This window comes from Meriones unguiculatus, chromosome 9, assembly GCF_030254825.1.
Source record: "Meriones unguiculatus strain TT.TT164.6M chromosome 9, Bangor_MerUng_6.1, whole genome shotgun sequence".
Lineage (NCBI taxonomy): Eukaryota > Metazoa > Chordata > Mammalia > Rodentia > Muridae > Meriones > Meriones unguiculatus.
The window spans coordinates 57,949,468-57,973,776 of NC_083357.1; the positions used below are offsets into that span (position 1 = coordinate 57,949,468).

General features: G+C 43.8%; 1 protein-coding gene across 2 annotated transcripts in view; it reads right to left on the reverse strand.

Annotated features, from left to right (window-relative positions):
• Window positions 1–3,419: 3,419 nt before the first annotated feature.
• Rnase10 (ribonuclease A family member 10 (inactive)) overlaps window positions 3,420–24,309 on the reverse strand; it is a 40,614-nt gene continuing 19,724 nt past the window's right edge. Inside the window, exons 2-3 of one of the 2 annotated variants that reach the window (XM_060391267.1) lie at window positions 17,071–17,291; window positions 3,420–6,607 (exon numbers count right to left, since the gene is read on the reverse strand). In XM_060391267.1, the coding sequence (XP_060247250.1) occupies window positions 5,970–6,602 (633 nt within the window). In that variant the 5' untranslated portion in view covers window positions 6,603–6,607; window positions 17,071–17,291 and the 3' untranslated portion in view covers window positions 3,420–5,969. Of the gene's footprint in view, window positions 6,608–7,866; window positions 7,974–17,070; window positions 17,292–24,309 lie in introns of those variants that run through there. The other variant, XM_021639005.2, reaches the window with a different exon arrangement.

Genomic DNA, 24,309 nt, shown 5'->3' on the forward strand with positions numbered 1-24,309 from the left:
CAGAAGGATTTGAGGGTATGAATACCTCCCAATGACTGGAGATTGTGTAAAAGGTTTACAATAACCACGAGTCTGTAGATGAAAAAAAAAAAAAAAAGAAAGAAAGAAAGAGAAAGAAAGAAAGAAAGAAAGAAAGAAAGAAAGAAAGAAAGAAAGAAAGAAAGAAAGAAAAACTGACCCAGGCAGCAGTGACAGGGAGACCCATAAGAGAGGTCCCGCAGAAGGAAGTCAGAGATACCAGGAAAGGAAGAGCCTAGAAGGACCAATGGAAAATAAGCACCCAAATCGGAAGAGGGAAGATGGACACCTCATCCTTCATTTGGATGAGGACTGACTGGCCAGGGCTCCCTTCCATTCAGCCGCCAGAGCCCAGGGTGAAATTGAGGTAGAAAGTCTGTTAGATTCGTGGTGGACACAGGAACAGCCCACTCAGTCCTGACAGAACTGCTTGGATCAGTGTTATCTCTATGAACAGCCATCCAAGGGATAACTAGACAGACTGCTCTCTTTCCCTAGATGACTCTCAGAGGAGAGGCTTGGGGCTTGTAAGCCACTCTTTCTTGGTTGTGCCAGACTGCCCTGTTCCCTAATTTGGAGATACTACAAAAACTATGGGCCACCATATGCTTTGAGGAGGCCACAGGCTACCCTACTTTGAATCCTACTCAGTCTCCAACACATATCCTTACGATATGCCCCTGTCAGAGGAATAACTCCCCCAACCAAGTGTGTATGAGAAAATGCCGTCCAAGCTTCAGGATAGCTGGAGATTCTGTTTCTGCCGGTTGGCTAGCTTGTTTTCAGGCATTTGCTTCTTCAGCCACACCAGTGAAGGAAGCAGACAATCTGATCTTGGGCCAGGAGCTGTTCCTAACCACCTCACACTCTGTACAGGCCCCCCTGAGGGGAACGAGAGAGAGAGAGAGAGAGAGAGAGAGAGAGAGAGAGAGAGATGAATAGCCAAAGCCCAAATAATGCATTATCAAGCACTTCTCCTGGACCAGCCCCATAGCTGATTCCATAAAACATCAGCCATCAGCCCAGCCAGTCTATTGCCAGATGATAACCTAACGAAGCCTCTCCACGTTTGCCTGGAGGTGACCGATGAGGTTCAGTCCATAGGACCAGACCTCACAGATAATCCTGCTCTGAGAAGTGGAAGAGGTAGTGTCTGCTGATTTTAGAAGTTTTCTTTGGAATGGAATCAGGTTGCCACCTTGGACAGGACAATGTGGGTCAAGTCTCTCAACCAGGGGACTTCAGCACAAAGATCTGAGCTTCTGGCATTAACCCACGAACTTCACTGGAGAAAAGGCGAAACCGTCGCTACACACCAGCAGCCAAATCTAGGGCCCCTCTATCTAGAAATGGGACTCCTCACCTTAGCAGTGAAGGAAATCAAAAACAAAGACGAAATCCTGGTCCTGCTGGAGGCCACATGGCTTCTTTCTATTAACTGTTGTTATGTACTTATGTGTGTGTGCATATGCTTACAGAAATAAATAAGTAAATCTATTATTAGGCATATAAATATGACCTGCTCAGTCTGTATAATGTTACTTGTGTGTATGTGTTTTCAGGGCTGTCCATTTGGTACTGAATAGCCAATGGGTGTGTTCTTTCCTGGGGAAGACTGTCTCTCCCTTCTCAGCATCCCCTAGCTGCCTGAGTTCTTTGTGTAGGGAGGGTTGAGGCCTCCTGAGCTTCCCCTCATCTGCATTAGCATGTCTATTGGTGTCCTCCTTGTTTAAGTTTATACATGTAACTTATTCACAAATAAAATCATGTTTTCACATGGGAATTACGCTAAGCACTAGAAACGTTTTAAGAGAGAGAAAGAACATGAAGTTGGTTAGAAAGGAAGATGGGGAAGGATCTGGAAGAAGTTGGAGGAGTGAAAAGATTACACTCAAAATATGTTGTAGAATGTTGGTGCAATAGTGGCACAAAAGTTGTGGAAGTAGCCAGTCACTATCTGTTTGGATTTAAGGGCCACTACATGACATGAAACCCAGTCCTGCTTGTGTAGCCAAATACCTGTGACTAGATCGGCCATTAACCTAGAGGAAAATCCAACAGTGCCACTCTGCCGAAGGAACATAGCAATAAATGGACTCATCACAACATCCTGCTAGATTAGCATCTTCCTCGGCCGTTACCATAGACGCCTCTTCCTGCAGTATATGAGGACTAATGTAGAGACCCACAACTGGACAGTGTGTGCAGAGCTCGGAACACAGTTCTATATGGGATATCTTCCTTAACCCTCCACTCCCCCTCAGGGCTCGAGGTCTGTGTGGAATAGAGGACAAGACGATCATAAGAGCCAGAGGGGCTGGACGACTCCAAGGAAACAGCGTCCTCCGAGGACTGATGCATGTGTGAACTCACCGAGACTGGGTCTGCACAGGGTGGACACAGGGTCGAGCTGGGTGTGGTCCCAGAGCTGACAGGGAGCGCCCATGCCCAAACAAAAGGCTATCTCCAACTGATAACTGCTTACAAAGGACAAATTCCTTTTCCCCCGGTGGGTCTACAAACCACACCTGGAAGGCAGGTCCCATGCCCACCAATAGATGACCAACACAAAAGGAACTTGATAGTATTTTAATTTTTTTTCGTCTCATATTGATTGCTTTGGGCAATTTTTATTCTACATTACTTGTCTTTTGCTTGTATATGATGGTTTCTGATTTTGTGTTTTTATGGGTTGTGTGTGTGTGTGTGTGTGTATCTACATGTATATGTATTTCTCACACTCTTTGTTTCGTCTTGTTTGTTCATTTGCTAGTTTGTTTCATTTTATTCTTGACTGTATACCTTCTTATTTGCCTGTTTGTTTCTTAGGAGAGAAAAAGAAAGCATAGAGTTGGAAGGGTGGGGGGTTAGGAGGATCTGGGAGGAAATGAGGAAGGGAAAACCATGATCAGAACATATTGCGTGAGAACACTATTTTTAATAAGCTATAATGCAGAAAAATTCGAAGAATAAATAACAAGATCATTTTAAAAATGTTTAGTGCGTATGTGTGTGTGCACTGTAGAGAGAGAGGAAGAGAGCGACAGGGAGAGAGAATCTGTAGTTTGTTAGAAACAGGTTTTTTTCTGCTTCTTGGTCTGTCCTGGAATTTTACATTTAGCCCAGGGTAGCCTTGAATTCAAGATCTTCCTGCCTTAGTGCTGAGATTACAAGTATGTAACACCATTCTGGCTTGCAAATGCTTTTGGCTTGATGAAAAAAACAAAACAAAACAAAACAAAACAAAACAAAACAAAAAACATACAATACAGAACCCAAGCCTCCAAACTTTACTTAGAGTTGCATCTTGTCCCTTTGAGGACAGGACAGGAAACTCGGTGATGCTTCAGACAGGAGAGGGAAGTGCGGTGAGCCCCTTCAGGAGCAGAGCAGCTGGGTGGTCTTGGCTAACAGAAGATGGAACTATGGTTTTGGTGTGGATTTTTCCTGAAGTGTTCATGTGTGATACAGGCTTGCTCTTCGGGGCTATGAGGCTGAAGAGCCTCTAAGGGGAAGGTAAGGTCTGGTGAGAGGTAAGTTAGGTCACTGGAGGTGCTGCTCCTGAAAGGGTCAGTGCTGGTCCTACGGAGACATTTGTCCTCACGAGACTAGGTTATTATAAAAGAGCAAAGCTTTCTGCTTCACGGTCTCTAGCTTCCTGTCTTTGTTATGTTCCTCTCTTTTGTACCATGATGTCACTTATCGTGTTGTGACCCTGAAGGAACCCTCACCAGAGGCTGAACTGATGGAGCTTCTCAGCATCTTAGCTACTTTTCTGTCTCTGTGCCAAAACACAAGACCAGAAGAAACTTAAATAATAAAGAGTTTATTGGGGTTTACGGTTGCAGAGAGGAAAAGAGCCCGCAGTGCTGGGAAGGCATGGCAGGAAACAGCAGGTGTGGTTGGAGGAGCAGGAAGCAGAGCGCTCATATCCTCAGGCACGGGCATCAGAGAGAGCGAACTAGAAGTGGCCTGAGGCTTTTAATCTCAGTGGCTGCTTCCAATGATGTCCTTCCCAAACAGTGCCACCAAGTGGCCCAAGACTGTGGAGGCGCCTCACTCAGATACCACACCCGAACGATACACCACAACCAGATCAAACACCACACCCAAACTTGGGTTTTCAGTCTCTCAAATTGTGAACTAAATAAACATTTTTTTCTTTATAATGTCTAGCACTGGGCATTTTGTCACAGCAACAACAGAGAAGTCACTGATGCAGTGGGGCCTCTGTGAGCTTGTTACTTTTCTGTTAAATGTAATTTTTAAAAAAAACCAAATGACCCAAGGACAGCTTACAGGAGTGTGCCTGATGTACAATGGTAGTTTTCTTCCTGCTGTCTTAGAAAGGGAAGACTTGAAGCCCTTTGAATATTGCTTATATAGTGTTTGACAGGAATGAGAACCTCTCAGTTCTCTGAAGGGGGTTTATGTTTCACTGTAATTATTATAACTCCTGAGGAGGTGCTGGATGGATAATCACTGAATAGATCATCACTGACCTATAAATGTGTGTGTGTATACATATATACTATCGGCTGTCTCTTACCTGAAACTTTTGAGGCCTATGCTATTTGGAACTTGGAATCTTTGGGAGTTTAAAAAAGCAAAATTGTGGGAACTAGAGAGATTGCTCAGTAGCAAGCACTTGCTGCTTTTCCAGAGGACCCAAAGTGAATGCTTCCTCCTTTTAAGTTACTTCTCAGGTATTTTATGACAGTAACAGAACTCTGACCAATATCTAGCTGAAGTATAGTAAGTAGAGGCAGGATAAGGGGAATGTGTGGATCTGGCAAATCCCAAAGTCTCAGATGGTCAACAGTATACAGTGGAATCCCAAAGAAGCATATTCTGATGCCAATCAAGGAACAAAATTGTCAGCAAGAGTGTGGGCAAGCAGGCAAAAAGAGAGAGCTTCCTTCTTCCATGTCCTTTGTATAGGCTATCACAAAGAGATGTGGCCTAGATCAAAAGTGGCTCTTCCCATTTCAAATGATTTAATTAAGAAAAATCTATCAGAGTATGACCGGCTGCTTGGGTTGTAGTTCATTTTAGATGTAGTCAAGTTGACAACCCAGAACAGCCTCCCCACTCCCACCTAATCTCAAACTCCTTATGCCAGACTCAGGCTACGGGACCAGCATTTGCTTACCCACTATAGCTCAAACACCACATGCTGGCTGGCTGGCAAAAATAAACAAACAAAAACCTGCAGAAACGAGGACCCAAAAAGAAAAGGTAAAAGAAAAGGAGAACACAGAAAAATACCATAGAGGAAGGAAACAAAGGAAAAAGAAAAGAGGAAGGTTATGAAAATAAGAGGAAAGGAACAGGGGATGGGGAAAGGTGAGGAAAAATGGGTCCTTACTCAAGCTCTTATTCGTCTGGCTTACACCCTATGCCACCTAATGAGCAGGCTCTGTAATTTTCCAGGCTCAGCAAGAGAAACCTAACCACATGGCTTTGCAGACTAGAGTCGCTTTAATTGCATCTGCAGCAGAAAAGCTCATTGCTCTGCGAGAGGCCCAGGAGTCTGTGGTTACCACAGAGGCCTCATGCGGGTAGCAGGAAAAGAGGGTTAAAGAGACATTAAGCTCTTCCAGCCCATGCCCGAGGTGTGCTTCGTCCAGGGTCAGGCTGACGACCACGGCTAAGGTAGGGTCTAGAGCTTGGCCTTTGCAGGGCAGGGACTGAAGGTGAGGCATCTGGGAGAGACTAGGCATTATTACGTTGCCATTCCTGACCCCAGAACAAAATGCAAGTTAGATGACCTCTAATGCAAAGAATAATTATATTTTCAGAAGACAAAGATCAGCAAGGGTCCATCCTCTCTTCCCAAGATCTTCCCTGTAGTTAATGCACCCAAGTGGGGGTCAGAAACGCCAGCAGATGGAAACGCAAAAGAAGAGAGACAATGAGAGGAAGAGTTGCTTCATTTAACCTCCAGTTGCTTACATAGTATCTTCTTTGCATGCTATGACAACGACCTTTTCAATTATGTAAGTCAGATATTGGCAGTTGGGAGTGACTTGGTCTGGTTTGGACAACTTGCACACCGTCAGATCAAAAGGACGGGAGCTTTTGTGACACTTGCCACCCTTGAGGTCACAGTCAACCACGGGACTGTTACAGACGGCTTTGACGGTGCTGGGTTCCTCGTGGATGAATGTGTACTGGCCTAGGCAACTCTGATTGTGCTCCTTCAGCTTGTGTGCCATCAGGGTATTACAGTCTCTACTACTGAAGTCATACCTAAGGTAGTCTTGTTTGCTCTGAGAGAGCGCCTCAGCCCTCAGCATCCTGCTTCCACCAACCTCATCTTCATTAAGGGCAGTCTCTTCTGGCCAGACGGGTTGTACCATTTCTTTGTAGCCAAGCACCAGGGCTTCTGTGGTCCAGGAGCCCTTTCCCTCTTCAGTGGCCTCAGCTGTGTCCTGGGGATCACCGGGCCAAAACTCACCCAGTGGCTTATCATTCTCCTCCAAGACGGCAGCAGCCATGTGAAGGCCCAGGCCCAGGCCCAGGCCCAGGCCCAGCAGCAGCAGCAACATCATAAACAACAGATTCACCATTGTCACCTTCATTTTGCCTAGAGAAGAGGAAGAAAATGAAGGTTAGATATAGATGAACCCTGGTCCCTTGTCATGGTTGGCCAAAGCCAGCAAAACAGGCTTTTGGGTTCTCCGTTCAGTCCTCCACATTACTCCGGCTACCGAGAGCAGTGAACCTCTTTCTTGAATACTTCTTCTGGCCTTTCTCACCACATTCCTCATTCTTCATTCCTGCGTAATAAAGTGTGGGTCTTGAGGGTTGGAAAGTGACCAGTGGAAGTGGTTTGAAACTGGTTTTCATCTGAGGCCTCTATAAGGGAACTTGATACCACGCCATCCTTTGATTTGTGGTGCTGGAGCACATGCTAAGCAAGAACTCTCCCTCTGAGCCCTCGCCCTAGCTCACCAGTCAATTAAACAGAAATTACTTCCAAATCACCAAACAGGACCGTTAAGCCAAATTGGCACGAAGAAATTCTTACAGAAAACTTTGCTTTGGGTAAAGGACTGGAATCATAGTAGATGATGTACCCATGCTTACCCCAGGTTTATTTTGATTGTTATTATTACCCTTCTCACAAAAAAGAGATAAAAATGAATAGAAAAAGTACTAGGTTCATCCTCACTCCTAAAGCAAAACTTTGAAAATGCCTAATCATAGCTCGCGCCTCTGCTACATCTTGTCATTTGAGCGTCTATTTGTAATTAGGGAAGACAAATAAGGCTTTCTCACTCTTCAGCTATTTCGGCAGCTGGTCTTGGTTGGGAGCCATCCCACAGCTAGGGCAGGAAGATGGTAGCTGAAAGGAAGACAGAGTCTTTGGAGTCGGCAGCTCTAGGCTCCAACTTGTTATGAACAGTGGAAGATTATGCTGTGTATAAGCAGATTCTGAGGTTGACCAGACAGGGAAGCACAAAATTGGCCATCCTGGTCTACAGCTGCCCAGCTTTGAAGAAATATGAAATCGAATTCTATGCTCTCGGCCAACACTGGCGTCCATCATTATGGTAGCAATAATATCAAATTTTGTGGAAAATAACCAGAATGTGCATACTGGCTGTGATTGGCTCAAGTGATTCTCTCATTATTAGAAGATTGCCAGAGTGGACTGGTGAGAAATAAATCAGGAAGGTTTTTCTTTAATAAAACTTGCCAGAGTTTTTGTTTTAAAGAAGAAAGAAAGAAACTTAGAAAGAATGAAACCAAATGGGCTGTGGGTGTGGCTCAGCTGGTAGAGATACTGCCTAGCATGGCTCAGGTTTGCTCCCTGAGGCGTCCATCACTGCTGTGGCTTACCTATACTTGTAAGCAGCTTCAGATAGTCTTGGCTCTTCCTGTGCCCCGAGTCCTGCTCTCCTAGAGCCCTCTTCTCTGTGAGCAGTACCCAGAAGCTGCCCTTCATAAAATACCTACCTCTTTGTGTGCTGTGGGCTTTTAAACACAGCCGGATTTCCTGAACCCATTCCTCTCCCCTCTTTTTCTACCCAGCATGGAATGAACACATTCAGCTAATTTGCCTTTCCACTCCCACAAACCCTTTGAAGTAAAGCAATTTAGGCAATGGCAGGAAGTGTCTTCCAGCCAGGAAAACTGCAGACGGTTTTATTTCATCAATGAACTGTTCTACTTGGAGATACACCCACTGGCCCGTAGCTTAGGGCAGTCCTACTTTGTACATGACTTCCACGCCTGATTGTCTTGTTTTCTACATGAACTGCCTTGAACCCTTTTGTATCACTTCTGAAATGTTCGTTTCTGGTGTCTTGTTTTGTTTTGTTTTGTTTTTTTTCCTTATATTTGTGTCACTCTTCCAACACTGCTTTTCACATTTTACAACTGTATCATGACTTCATTTAACTATCTGCAGTTAAAAAAAAAAAATCCAGATTTTGTAAATGCAGTTATTTGGCCCTTGAAAAAAAATGCCAAAGCAGAACAATCCATCAGCTCCTCCATGTGGTGAATAAAACCAGTAAGCTCACTGTACAATAGACACTACGTTCTCCAGCTCGGTTTCAAACCATCTGGGGAGTGATAAGACACAACAAAGATGGTTTCCAGAACCACCCCTAGATGCGTGTTTTCTGTAGTCATCTGGCAGGGTTGTCAAACAGGGGTCTGGGAGTTCTGTAAGATCGGGGTATTTGTTTGCTTGCTTTGGCTTTTGAGGTAGACTTCATTCGTGAGTGGCCAGCCAACGTGTAAGTAGAGACTAAGACCTTCCCTGCTCCCCGCTGAACCAGCTATGTAGACTGGCTCAATGTCTTCTTCAGGCAGAGGAAAAGGCCGTTCGTGTAACTCACAGGAAGGAACAGTCGAGGTCTGAGGATTTACATAGAGGGTTTTACGCTTTCGTTCATTTTCCCATAAGCGAACTCACATGGCCCTCCCAGACCTCTTTCCAGAAGAGGGTAAGACTTATTTCTCCAGTGTTATGATAAAGTTGAAGCCACAAGATGTTTGTTGACCTGTATGAGCCACATTGGCAGAGTATGGAGGGGCAGGATGGGCGCCTGCTCTGCCAGGGTGCCACCCATTGTTCCTGTCTTTGTGGACAGAATCTCCTGTTTGAAGCTGTGTCTGCAGAGATTGACTGATTAGAACTGCTTTACTGTGGAAAGACTGGAATGTTGCAGGTCCGGAGGCTAATTACTTTATCTTGGACTAGTTCTAGCCTTCCGGAACAGCCATTTTTCCCCCGTATCTGAACTAACATCTTGTGACTGATAGAAATCTTTTGAAATTTATTAACTTAGCAGACCACTAGTCTCCAGCAACACCAAGGCTAAGAGTGCCATCAGACAGCATCTTATGCCTATGGAAAAGCTTCTTCCATATCACTGTGCCCACCTCCCGGATGTACCCAAATGTGTTTTAAATCTGCCTTGATTTATGGCTTTCAACCTTCTATAAAACTGTCAAATTTATGAAACTTCTTTCCCATTGGAATACAGAATTTGGGATAACCCCAACCTGTGTTCCTGGGCCACAGTCACTCAAAATATCTATTTTTTATTTCCTTGAAGATGAGAGCTATGGTCTTGTGTCAACATCTTTTTATTTGGTCTTTTGGAGACAAGGTCTCACTGTGTAACTCAGGTTGGCCGTGAATTTGATTCCGTGAACTTCATTCCTCTTACCTCCGCCTCCCAGTACTGGGATTGCAGGGAGGTACCACGAAAGTCAGACTTGGTCATTACTGTAACGATTCACATCTGTAGAATGAACTCCCGTAAGCCTGATCACAATTCATAGGACACAAGACTTCCAGCTCCATTCTTATAATTCTTTAGCCCCTCAATAATCTCTGCAGTCTGTCTGACTCACCTACTCAGGCCCTGGGTCCATTTGGCAGACTAGAACTCTTTGAGGGGGTTACTGGACTGTTCTGTTCTTTCTATGTGACTAATTTTAGAAGCTTCTGTACTGCTGGAGGAGTTTTGCTAATAACATATAAACAACAAGACAAACCACAGTCACCTCACTCTGGTGCCAAAGAAACTTCCAGGACAACAACAACAACAAAAATCTAGTAGTTCCCAGAAACCCTGAATCCCTCTGTCTCAAAAGTTCTGTTTTTCACCGACTCCACTTCTGGGACAAATATTTAAAAAGAAGAAGAAGAAGAAGAAGAAGAAGAAGAAGAAGAAGAAGAAGAAGAGAAGAAAAAGGAGAAGAAAGCAAAAGAAAGCATGACTGTCTGACTGAAGGGTAACCAACAACCTTGTTATGGAAGTTGAGGCCCAACAAGAAAGTGCTGTGTTAAAGTGTGCACTATGCACCACCCTTTTCAGCTGTGAGTCACTTATTAAGCTGTTTAGTAGCCGTTCATATTTACTCTTCAGACTCCTGCCAGGGAAGAAGGTAGGCTCGTTGTCGATCTTCACCTCTTCTTCTGCTACTACAGATCCCACGCCCCAGTCACATCCCCAGCTCTATAACAGAACACCTGCTTCCGTCTCTCTTTTCTCTCTGACCTCATCCTTAATGGATCCAAAGATCTCTTCCAACCTTCCTTCCCCAAACCCATCCCATTACCCCACCCTCAAACATGCAGGCATTCCCTGGGAACGCACTGGATGAGCAAGCCAAGGAAATGGGTAAGCTAACTGAAGATCTTCACCATCCCCTCCTCTCTCCAAACCCAATCCCACAGCCTCTTCAATAACTCTGCAACAGAAAACGTGCTGCAGCCTTCCTCCCCACCCATGCCCACTTCTCCTGTGGATCCCACAGGCCTTCCCCTCCTAATTTCTCCCTACATCATTCATTGCTTTATCCCAGCCCCTAATTCCAGCAGATAGTCCCTGCTGACCCACAGGCCACTCCTGCCGTGGAGGCAAGTAGGGCGTCTGTAGATCTCCCCCCTTCATCCTATTCCTGTAGATCCAACCCCCCAGTCCCATGCCCAGTGCTAGAGCAGACCTTCTAGGGTGATCTCCCTTGGCTATCTCCCCCACCCCAATTCCAAGGAGACAAAATAAGCAGATCCCATTGGAACACTGTACTTTTTTCTCTCCTGTGAACCCCTCAGACCCCTAGCCTAATCTCATTCCTAAGCGGCAGCTCCCAATGCCCAGCAACACATTTTACCTGGAAGTGGCCACAACTACCAGGTTCACAGAAAATGTTCTACCAGACAACACATAGCCATCACCTTCTTTTAAAGTCCAAAAAGGAATGAAAAAGCAAGAGACAAAACACCCACCTAACAAACACAAAGCCTGGTGTCAGTATCTGGATCCAATCCCAGATGCCTAGACGCCAGCAAAAGCAGTTCAGTAACAGGCAGGGCCATGTGTCTCCACCAGAGCCCAGAAATCCTGCCACAGCAGGCCCTGAATATTCCAACATAGCTTACGCACAAGAAAAAGACCTTAAAACTGCCTGTACGGGGCTGGAGAGATGGCTCAGAGATGGCTCCAAAGGTCCTGAGTCCAGTTCCCAGCAACCACATGGTGGGTCACAGCCCTCTTCTGGCCTGCAGGCAGACCACTGTATACATAATGAATAAACTTTAAAAATAAAAAATGAAAACTGCCTGTATGAAGATAATAGAGGTTCTTAAGAAGGAAATTAATAAATCCCTTAAAGAAATCCAGGAAAATACAAACAGTAGAAGGAAGTGAATAAACTGTTCAATCCCTGACTCCTGAAACAGAATTAATTAAGAAAACCCAAACTAAGGGAATTATGGAAATGAAAAATTTAGAAATTCAAACAAAAACTACAGAGGCAAGCTTCATCAACAAAATACAAAGGATGAAAAAAACGAATCAGGTGTTGAAGACACAATAGAAGAAATGGATACATCAGTCAAAGAAAATGTTAAATCTAAAAAAAAAACAACAAACAAACTCCTGACCCAAAACACCCAGGAAACCTAAGACATTATGAACAGGCCGAATCTAAGAATAATAGGAAACCCAGGTCCAAGTTCCAGAAAATATTTCAAACAAAATCATAAAAGAAAATTTCCCTAACCTAAAGAGGGAGGTGACTCTAAAGGTACAAAAAGCATACAGAACACCAAATAGATTGGGCCGAAAAAGAAACAAACACACCCATGCAAACAAAAAGAGAAGGTATCGGTTTTATGATCTAATCTGCTGCCTGTGTCTTTTTACTTGGACTATTAACATTCAAAGTTGTTTTTTGTTTGTTTTGTTTGTTTGTTTGTTTTATTTGCTTGTTTTTGAGATGGTGAACTTGCTATGCAGATCAGTCAGGCTTCAAACTCCTAAAGACCTACCTTCCTTCTGCCTCCCAAGTGCTACAATTAAAGACGTGCACCACCAGATCCAGCATACATTGAAAGGCTTACATTGGTGTCTTCTTAGTTCTCTTTTGCTTGGGACTGTCTGAGCATTAATTTTTTCCCTTGTAATCTCTTGGATGTGTTTATCCTTTTCTTGAGTCCACAGTGCTCCTTCCAGTATTCACCGTAGAGCTGAATTGATAGTAATAAAATCCTTTGGTTTGTAATGGACACTTTTTAAAATTTCTCCTTAAATAGTGAGAGGTCATTTTGCTGGATAGAGTAGTCTGGGCTGACACTTGTGATCTTGAAAAATTAAAAATACATCCATTACATGCCTTTCTGTTTTTAGAATTTACACTGACAAATTGCCTGTTACACTGATGGCCCACCTTTGGATGTAACTGGACCCTTCTGTCTTGTAGATTTCAGTGTCCTTCCTTCCCTCCTTCCCTCCCTCCTTCCTTCCTTTGACTTCCTTCCTTCCTTCCTTCCTTCCTTCCTTCCTTCCTTCCTTCCTTCTTCTTCCTTTCTTCCTTCCACGATTTATTCTGTGTACAATGTTCTGTCTGCATGTACACCTGCCCACCAGAAGAGGGCGCCACATCTCATTATATAATGGCTGTGAGCTGTGAGCCACCATGTGGTTGCTTGGAATTGAACTGAGGACCTCTGGAAGAGTAGTCAGTCCTTGTGACCTCTGAGCCTTAGCTCCAGCCCTTCCATGTGCTTTCTTTGTTCTGTATATTTAGTGTTATGACCAGTCTATGATGTGGAAATTTCTTTTCAGGTGCTATTTGATAGTCTCTCCAATGATCTTGCTGAAAATACTTTCTAAGCCTTTGTCTTGGAATTCTTTTTCTAGTCCCACAATTCGTACATTTTTGTCTTTTCATGGCATCCTAGAGATCCTGCATGTTCTGTTCATGCGGTTTGCTTTGTTTTATTATTTTGATGTGGGGATGACTTTCCAATTCATTACTTGCAGAGAGCTGCTTGTTTGTCAGGCTGCTCTGTTATTGAGCTCTCAGAGAAAAACATGTTTTCACCCTGGCCTTCACCTGGAGACAGGGATAGACAGGATGTTTAGCAAGTTCACTTCCTTTTGTTTGTGTGAGGATCACACAGACAGGTGGTCAGGGTAAACAAGTTTGACTTCTCCACGAACCCCTTCATTGTACTGAGGTGCTTTGCTTTGACTATGAAAAGGGATTGTGGAATAAACCGGTATGACAGTTTCTACTGGAGCCCTCTTGAACAGATCCCATGTGTAGTGTGTTGGTTTTTAAATTTTCTTTCAATCCTCACTCCCCGCTCAAGAACTGTTCAACTCTGCCGGGAAGTTGGGGGGGGGGGCCTCCAGCAATTATTACTGTGTGTATTTGATAAATGTGTATTGGCATGGATACCATGGTTTTCATGGTACACCCATGAAAAACCAGAGAGCTACTTTGTAAAATTGATTCTCTCACTTTATGTGGGTTCTGTGTGGGTTCCAGGACTGGACTCGATTCACTAGGCTTGTGTGCCAAATGGCTTTATCTGCTGAGCTGTCTTGACGGCCAGTATTTGAGTTTGTTGTTTTTATTTTGTTTCTTAGGTTGTCATTTTCTTTGACTAATTCAGTTCCTCAACCTTGTGGTCGAGTCCTGATATCCTTTAAAATCTGTCTATATTTATTAGTGTGTGTGTGTGTGTGTGTGTGTGAGAGAGAGAGAGAGAGAGAGAGAGAGAGTGACAGAGACAGAGAGACAGACAAAATAGTGTGTATGTGCCATATACCTCCTATGCTGCCATGGCGCACTCGTGGAGTTCACAGGATAACTGTGTGGAACTTCCACCTTTCTGAGAGTTCCGAGTTGAAAGCCTTTACTCACTGAGCTGTTTCTCTGACCCAAACCGTTTTATCCTTTATGTGATCCAGTCTTCTGGTGAGAATTTTTGCTAAGCTTTTTATTTGACTTATTGAAATGTTCATTTTCAGCTCCATTCCAGTTTGGTTTTCCTTCACTATTTCTACCCTTTTATTGAGTTCTATCTTTGTATCCTGAATATGTAAGACCTGGGGTCTCACAGCTCAGGAGTTCAAGATCGTGCCCTTCCCAGAAACTCCCCCAGACCAAGACTCGTTGCAAAACCAAGAGGTTTATTAACCATTGCGCAATGGGGTCACCCCTGCTGGTCAGCAAAGAGTGGCACCCGGAGACAAAGGCCTTTAGGTTTTTAAAAGAAAAATTGCAGGAAATTTGAAGTTGCAGTCTTGGCAATTTAGGATTGGATAAGGAAGCTATAAAGTAAGATACTTGGTTAGTCTTAGGTGCTCAAGCTTGGCCAGTCCTGCTAAGTGTGGATGCAGCTGCAATTGAAGGTGGGGGTGGTTAGCTCATCCTTGAAGATTAGGGGCTTCGGACTTTTGGCTGCAGGTCAAAAGCTACTCAGAAGAAGTCTGGGTTCATTGCTAAGAAATGCTATCTCAAAGACAAGGGTCTGGTCCTTTTTTTTTCTGAGTGAAGGTCATTGCTTGCTTGCCTTTTTTTATATCTGTCCTCACAGATAGGGTCACATTCCTCCATTCTCTGGAAAGGTACTAAGAGGCTTTAGCTTAACCTGAACCTAAAACTCAAAGCTATAGTCTTTAGAAGACATACACGTTACAAAGTTAGTCTAACCCTTTCAAATTGACTTCCTTATTTCAGTCACCTGTGTATGTTTTCTTGGGATTCATTCAGGAGTTTATTATTTTCTTTTAAAATAGATTTTTAATTAAATTAATTATATAAATTAAATTTTAACATATTTTAATATATATGTACTTAATATATACACACTCACACACGAGTGCTTTGCCTTCATACTCATACAGACCAGAAGAAGGAATCAGATCCCATGACAGATGGTTATGAGCCACCATGTGGTTGCTGGGAATTGAACTCAGGAACTCGGGAAGAGCAGTCAGTGCTCTTAACCGCTGAGCCTCTCTCCAGGCCCTCACACATGCATGCCATGGAAGCCAGTTCTCTCATTCTACCATGTTGGTCCTTGATGGATCTCATTAGTCACCCTTTCCTCTTGGCTTGGTGTTGCAGGATATTTGATCTCAGGGAACCCTGAGACTTTGAACTGTAAAAACCTCTCTTTTGTTTGGTGTGGTTCAGTGCCAGCACACACCTTTAATCCATGGCTTTCTGTATATAGAATTTAGTAAAGTGAACCCTAGGTCAAAAGGCAGAGCAAGAAACCAGCTGACCGGGTTTAAAGTAGAAAACAGGCCATTGAGTTGAAGGGTGCTGAAGACAGTGTGGAGAAGAGGTTTTTGGCTCTTCACCTCTTCAGCTTCTTGACCTTTATCTCTTTATCTCTTTGGATTTGAGTTTTTGGCTTTTTCTTCCTGGGCTGTTGGGTGACCTGGCAGGCCTTTTCCTCCAGGGCCACCAGCTAAGCTAGCAAGCTTTTGGCCTGGAGCTTTGGCTTTTCCTTGCTGGGACTTGAGCTGAGTCAGAAGATCAGCTGGGTGCTTTCTCTGCCTCTCTGAGCTAGCAGGTTTTCACCCCAGCATCTGATTCCTGAGTCTTCCTTGGTAAAATAGAAGGACTCAGGATTTTCTTTCTTTATAACAACAGCTTGGTGAGTGTTTTCTGAAGCTCAGTCACAGAGAACTCAGTGATGATTTGTAGATGGGTTAGTTGAGATACTCCCCAGTTGTAGATGGAGCTTGGCCTCTGACCTCACAGAGTGGTCACGGTATGGCAGGGTTCACCTCTGACCTCAGGAACCAGAGTTCCTGGTGTGTGGGCACTAGTGGTGGTGTTTCACACAGTCTCTATGTTCTGAAAGCTGAGTTCATATAGAATATAGGCATAAGGTATGTTATTTCGTGGGCTAGGTCTGACTACAGAGACCAGGAGCCTCAGTGTATTCGGGCTGGGAGTTAACAGGAGCCTAGAGCCATAGGTCAGAGTTCTCTGAACTCACACAGGCTGGTTAGCGAGTATGCAGGTCCTGAATGAGCCTAGGGCGGTGGGCTGGCTGCTGAGGTGAAGGGTTTCAGTTCTGACACTGCATACAGACTGGTCAGGGTTCACACAGATCCCAGCCTAAGCCTAGAGGGAAGATGAGATATAAGAATTAAAAAAAAAAAATGGGAGAGGGGGCTGAGACTCAAAACCAGGGCCTTGCATACTACCATAGAGCCACACATACACAAGAGAGACTTTTGAATTAGTAATACATAACTTTTAGACAGAACCAGTAGCCTGACTCAAGCCTTCCAAACTCTTTTCATCCCAAAAGGGAGTAGCTCTGTAACTACTAACTCAAGAGAATAAGAAATAGATGGAACTGAGCAGGCTGATATACACACCGTGTCGTTGTTTAAAATGCTGTTTTAAGCGCTCCTTTGACCCTGGGGTTTTGTGTTCCAGTCTGAGCATGCGCAGAAGCCTTTTTTTTTTTTTAACACTCTGAGCCTCAGAAGTTACTAGGCTCTGCTTCCACAAACTAAATAAGCGATTTTAATCATCTGTCTGTGGGTCACATGCCTATAACCCCAGCATTCTGGACTCTGAAGCAGGGGGATTGCTACAAATTCAAGACCCCTTTCGGCTTCGCAGTGAGTTTAAGGCCAGTTTTCATCACGGACAACAGCAAATCAATAAACAAATAAAAAAGGAAGAACGGCAAAATGGGCATTTTAAAATGATGCATTCGCTGAAGTAATGAGTGGAAGTGCCACATTGCCTTACCTTTTCCTTCCCAGTAAATGTTACTTAGGTTGCTCTCTTCTGTTCCTCTTTTCTTCTTTTCCTTTACTGCAAACACCGTCGGCCACAGAGAAGGTAGTTAGCAACGTTCCTGTGAAGAATGGTTACCAGCAGAGAAAGGCTCACGTGCAGCAATGGAGACCTGGCAGGGGGAGGAAGGGAGGCCGGGGTCGCTCTCCAAGCCCGCATGGCTCTGCGCAGTTCTAGAATCAGAAAGGCAGAGAGGCCACTAAGACTAGCTCCCGGCTAGCTTTAAAATCTGCCAGCAACAAACAAAAATAATGAAATAAGTCTTCCATGTAGCTCGGTGAGTAGGGGCTGGTCTAACACATCCGAGGGCCTGGGTTCAACCCCAGAACTGCCTAAAACAGGGTGGTGTAATAAGGTATATTTCACGGGCCTGTAATCTCAGCGTAGGCAGAGGCAGACGCTGGAGAAGGAGGAGGACTTCAACCTCATTCTCGTCCTTCCACAGCTCAAGGCCCACCGGGGCTATATTGGACCCTTTCTCAAAACGACGTCAGAAAACCCGGATTGTTCGTTTTTCTTCTCGGTGGGTTCTGACAGCCTCGGTTTGATACCTGGGACCCAGAGGGTGGCAGGAGAGAGCTAACCCCTGAGAGCTATCCTGTAAGCCCTCGGCGTATGTGCGTGCACCACATACACATGATAAATAAATAAACGTGGTTAAAATGTTGACTAATAAGACAAATACAGCACTGTTTGTTTGCTTTTCAAGACAGAGTTTCTCTGTGTAGCCTTGGCTCTCCTGGACTCACTTTGTAAACCAGGCTGGCCTGGAAATCACAGAGATCCACATGCCTCTGTCTCCCCAAGGGCTGGGGTTACAGGCATGCACCACCGCTGTACCACCACTGCCACTGCCGGCTTAAGAGTTATTTGTGTGTTTGTTATTTCTACAGTATTCTGGCTGCATGCAAGCCTGCAGGCCACCAGATCTCATTACAGATGGTTATGAGTCACCATGTGGTTGCTGGGAATTGAACTCAAGACCGTTGGGAGGAACAGGCAGTGCTGTAACCTCTGAGTCATCTCTCCAGCCTAAATGCAGCACTCTTTACAGTAGCTAAATGACGGAACCAACCTACGTGTCCAACAACAGAGGAAAAATAAGGAAAATGGAGTGCACACACACCACAAATTTTTTTCAGCCTTTAAAAAAAGAACAAAGTCATGTCATTGCAGGAAATGGGTGCAACTAGAAATAACCCGATTAAGCAAATTATCAGAAAGAAAAATGTTGTTTGTTTTCTCTTATTTGTGGTTCTTATGTTTTATAGAGAGAGATAAAATTATATACGAATACACAACATAAAAGAATTAAAACTATCTAGGGGACAAACGGAACTAATAGCAGAGAGGAAAGAAGAGGGTATAGGGGGAATATGACCAATATACAATAGGTGGTAAATGAAAAGTTAAAATTAAAGTAATGAAATAAGGAGGAGTGATAGAACATGATATAGACAAAAGGTTGCATGGCTCGGCATTTGGAGATTAATTATGCTCTTCTTTGTACTTCAACATGTTTGAAACTTCTGCTTTGAAAAAAGGACAGCGAAAGTCTTTGGATGAAAAGGAATTTTTTTTTTTAAAAAAAAAATGTGTTGACAAAAAGAGGAAGGAGGTTAGGGAGCATTAGAGTAGCTTTGTTTTATGCTGGGTATTTGAATTAAAGGATTCAAACCTCTTCCTGCCTCATATCCCTTCCCTGTTCTAGCTGAGGACAAACGCTGAAGGTTTCTGGGAACTGTCAGCCAAGACAGGAACACCCACGGGACTTGGTTTCACCCTGAGTGTTCAGAAGTCAGCACCCTGATACCAGGACCCTGCCTGATCCCAGAGGAGGAGACAGGGGTCAAAGATCGTCCTGAGAAAATGAGAATGGGAAGGGCTGGGCCAGCTCTGGGAAGCATCAGGGAGAGAGAGCAGTACTGAGGGGGGCATGGGCCTGCTCTTATTACCCTCTGCTTGAGCGAATTAGTTAAAAATGGTGTCAGCCGAGGCCCGGGGCAGAGGACCCATAGGGTGGCAAAGCAGGGATGCCCTTCTATTGTTTTAGGTGGGACAGCACTAATAATTTCATCCTATAATTTAATCTTATTTATTACTTTGTGTGTGTGTGTGTCTGGTACGCATATGCATGAGCGCAGGTGTGAGTGTGCAGGGCTCATCTGTGAGAGTCCGAGGGCGACTTTCAAGGGTCAAGTCTCTGCTTCTACTTTTGGTTTCAGGAACTTAGCTCAGCTCATTAGGACATCCTGCCAGGCCAAGGGCCGACATTACTGCAAGCATAAAAATTACCTACAGATAAAGATCACCTAATGTCATCACTTTTTAAGGGTTTTTCTCATAACACCTCCCCCAAATTGTTCACATTGAATAAGACTGGGTAATTTTAGGTATAGTCCTTTAACATCGATCTTCTTCCCCCAGGATATTTCTTTTCCAAAATGGCATTACCTTGGAAAGGACTTGCAGTGGAGAATAGCTTGGTATGATGTCATGTAACAGAACTGTTGTCTCGGAGAGAAAAAGAGGTAATATTGTTCAGGAGAGGACTGGAGTGTACAAGGTACTTGCCAGGATGTCCATGTTCTTGGACATGGAGGGGCACATGGACACTGACAGGGCGGCAGGGACAATTAGTGAAGGAAGAGAGCACGCTCAAGGAGAGCAGACCCGACTTGATAGAAAGCTTGGACCCTCAGCGCTTCCTGTATCTGCAGACGGCACTTTCACAGGTCATTTGTATGATGCGCACCTGTCCTGTGCATGTCTATTTCATAGCAGCTTGATGGGGTAGGGTTTCCAGTCATATTTTTTTTTTATGCTGATTTAGACCCTTCTGCCAAAATTTCATTTAAGAAGTGCCCAGTACTTTATCGACATTATCTTACCTAGTCCTAGCTGATTTGCTATATCTTCATTTTATAAATTTAGAAATAAATCATTAGGGAATTTTAAAAATGCCAGAGACCATATAGCTAGTAAATGGTAGTTTCAGCCTTTGAATTCATATCTGTCTGACTTTGAATCTATATTCATAGAAGTTCCTATAGGCAAAACAAAAAAAAATACAGAAGTACAGAAATACACTATCCGGTAAACCCTACACTGAGGAAGTCCAGGCAAGTCATGGAGGCATGTGATAGCACTTGTCACCATCTGTAATAAGTGAGAAGGAAAAAGCACTAAGACTGTAGAAGGTGAACAGTTCGCCTTGAATGTCCCTTCTCAAAGGCAAGTGGCTGAAGATTCTCCGATATTGAGCTTGAAGGATATAAACCTCCACTATTGAAATAACACATCACTTTGCCAGGAATTTAGGAGAACAATGTGAATGAACCCAAGGAGTTTGTAGACCTAAAATGAGATGATAGTGACTTTCTATGGCTGCTAAAATGTGCCCGTGCAATGAGCTGTTTGTTGGCCTAGATACCAATGAGAAAAATTATATTTGAATGGGAATCATTTGTCTCCCTAATAAAGCTTGTAAAATCCCAGAGTCTGGGTTTGACTTTCATGTTGTGTTATGGCTCTGTTGTGAAGACAGATTCTGGATTGCTTGAATCCAACTAGATAACATGTATTAAATCAGTAGAACATTTGAATTAAGATGATTTGGGCAGATTTGGGCAGATTTAACGAAGTGGTATGGGAGATTTGTCATGTTATTAGCATTCCAAACTAAATTCAACCCTCTCTTTGCCACGATAACTCTCAGAGAAGATCGTAAAGACGAGTGGAGTAGAATGGACTTTCAGACCTCAGCTTTGTAAGCAGCTAATCGCTCTAATTGCTGTGTGCTGTTTACTAGGGCAGAAGAGCCATCCAGTGGGCATTGAGAATGATGAATTCTATACCCAATAGGCACCTGCCGGAAAAACTGTGGGAAAGCATTAGGATCATTTGTTCTACAACATGATGAATAACATATTTATAAAACTTTTTTTTTTTTTTTTACAGCTGACCAGACAAGCTTATATCACAAAAGGATGCTCAAAATAGTATTGATTGGTGTGGTGGTTTAAATGAAAATGGACCTCACAGGCTCATGTATTTCAATGCTTGATTCCTAATTGGTGGAACTGGAATTTGAGAGGTATTAGAAAGAGGTGTGGCCTTTTCCGAAGAAGTGTGTCATTGAGGGTGGGCTTTGAAGTTTCAAAAGACTAAGACATTCTCATCATCCACCTATCTATCTGTCATCTATCATATATATGTATGTATATACATATATGTTATATATATATGTATGCTGTATATGTGTATATATACATGTATGTTATATATGTATGTACATACATATAAGTTATATATATACATATATACATATATGTGATATAAAGATAGATAGGTATATATGTATATATGTATGTGTGTATATGCACACACACATATGTGTCTCTTGCTTGCAGATCAGACAAAAGCTCTCAGCTATTCCTCTAGCCCCAGGCCTGGCTGCCTGCTGCCATGCTACTTGCCATGATGATTATGGACTCTAACACTCTGAACTGTAAGCCTTCAATAAATTTTTTTCTTCTGCAAGTTGCCTTGGTCATGGCATCTCTTTACAGCAATAGAAAAACAACTAAGAAAGTTGGAAAAGTGAGACAAGTAGAAAACTTGAGATGGAGATATGGAATGCTGAAAGAACAGATCAAATTGGGCAGTAAGACAAACATTGCTGACTGACTTCCCCCTGCAGCCAGCACACCTGCTGTTAGGATATATGAGTACGCCACCAAACTTATCTGGTATAAAGAAGTCTATTTGGAGGAAAGGAAGGGGAGAGGAGTTAGGGCCTCCAGGAAGAGAGGCAGATGCAGATGATTGGACATGTAGACAGGCAGACCAACAGACAGGGACAGAGAAAGAGAACGTGGGGACAGAGGGAAGCTAAAACAGAGAGAGACAGAGAAAGACACAGAGCTAGAGAGAGCTGGGTTGGCGGCGGGTCCTTTTATCCCCGCACACACCTGGCGCACCTGGTGGTGGCAGGCAGGTGATGAGGAAAGATGTTGCTAGGACCCTGAAGGCAGGCCAGCTGAATCGCCTGTACAGACACCTACAATTAGGAGCAGAGTTCACAGAGACTGTAAAAGCCAGGAAAGAGAAGGCCCATAATCCTTTCTATAAGGGAAATAAGTTTTTCATATTCTTCCAAAGACATGTTGATTATTCTAAATTGCTTACATAGATAAAAATTCCTATAAAGCAACTACACCTCCTACTGTACTGTACCTGTACTTTCTACATGGCTGCTAAACTGATTAGATTTGTTTGTTTGTTTGAGATAAGGCTTCCCGTTGCCCCGGCTGTCCTGGAACTCTGTATGAACATCTTGCTGGCCTTGAACAGCCTCTGCTTCCGGAATGCTGGGATTAAAGACAGGCGCTACCTCGAATGGCTTGATTAGTTCTTTAATGATTGCAGAGAGGCTGGAAAGTTGCAGGTCCAGCGCCTCCCTGGCAGAGATTTCCCTACTCTGTCTGATGTTTCCACCAATGGATCTGAAAAGTATCTTGGTTTATAGCTTTCTTTGCCCTATTTCTAAAAAACTGTTTCTACATAGTATTTGGTGAAATCTGAAATACGTAATTGTCTCCAGAATAAATTATCATTATTTTGGAAATTTGAGATTCCCTCTTTCAGGGTCTGTAGTTGTAGTGGTTTAGGATAACTATCTCCCATATCCTCAAGTCTCTGATCACTTGTGTGGGGAGGTGGTGCGGCCTTGCAAGGGGGTCTGAGCTTTGAGAGTTTCTAGCCTTGTCCCACTTGTAGGTTACCTCTCTCTGCTTTGTGCTTGGGATTGAAACTGTGAGCTCTTAGCTTTCTGGGCAAGCTGCCAGGCCTGCTGTTGGCTGCCATGCCTCCCTGCCCCCCAACTAGCCTCCTAAACCATAAACCAAGAAAAGCTCTTCCAAAAAATGCCTTTTTTTCATGTGATGAGGAGGGTTAGAGAGAGTTAAAATTTTATTGCATTTAGGGCTAAGACTGTGATGTGCTGTGATCTGCTTCTGTAATCTCACTTCCTGCTGCAGCTGAAAACCCCCACTTCCCCTTATCTAGAGAATAGACATTTGCAAAATAGCTGTGCTAACCTTACTGGTTCTTCTTTAAACAGGCTGGATAGGAGTCTTATGACCCCCCCCACACCCCCCGGGTTAAGTAGGCTAAAACTAACCCACCTATAACAGAAAAGTCAGAATGATGCTACGTTATCTATAAGTGCTGCTAGAAACTATGGGTTGGGACCCAGCTCCTCAGAGCATTTGCTCAGCTACAGCCACCGGCATAATAAACCTGAGTTCTCCAAAGGTCTGATTTCCCAGATGGTGGAATTTTATCACCACACTGGAAAAATGAAGAATGCAAGCTCTTTGTCGGGCTAATAAATGTATTTAGGGTGCACTCAGAAATAAGCTCAAAGACAGTTATTAGAGTTTGAGAGAAAACCAACAGGGCGAGCAAACTGAAAAACCAAAGCAACTGTTTGGAAGAGGAAAGAGGGACAGCCATGCCTTTTAAATGAGGGACTGTCGTGGGCAATGAGAAAGTCTCCCATAGGCTCACAGGTAGGAACCCTTGGTTCCTTCTCGGTAGTGTTGTTGGGGAGGGTGATAAAACCTTTGGGAGATGCAGCCATGTGGGAGGAGCTATATCCCTGGGGGTGGGCTTTGAGGTTCACAGACTTACCCTAGTTCCTGTCTGATCTCTCTGTTTTCCATGTATGGAAAAAGATGCAGTCAGCCGTGCCTTCCCTGCCACTTTTTCTTCTATAAGTTGTTTTTGGCTATAACATTTCACCATACGCATACAAAAAAAAGTAGCTAATATGCCTCCCCCCCCCAAAAAAAAAAAAAAAAAGCAAAAAACAAAAAACAGTCAGGCTTAGCAATAGAGGTGAGCAACAGCCAAATGGCAGGCAGGTATTTGCATGAGAGAAGTGGAAGAGGGTTCCAGAGATAGAATGAGAAATCTCCGAGTATCAGGGAAAGCATTCTTAGGATTTGGGCCAGAAGAAGAGATAAGAGGAAAAGGAAAAGTCAGAGCATGATAAGCACATTATCTTGTAAAGGGATAATAGTTCTTCCCCTCTCCTTAGCCTGTCCCAGGGTGAACCAGCTTTCTTGAGGAGTAGTCTCCAAGCTAGATGATTGACACTCCTAGCTAGATGATTGACAGGCCCAG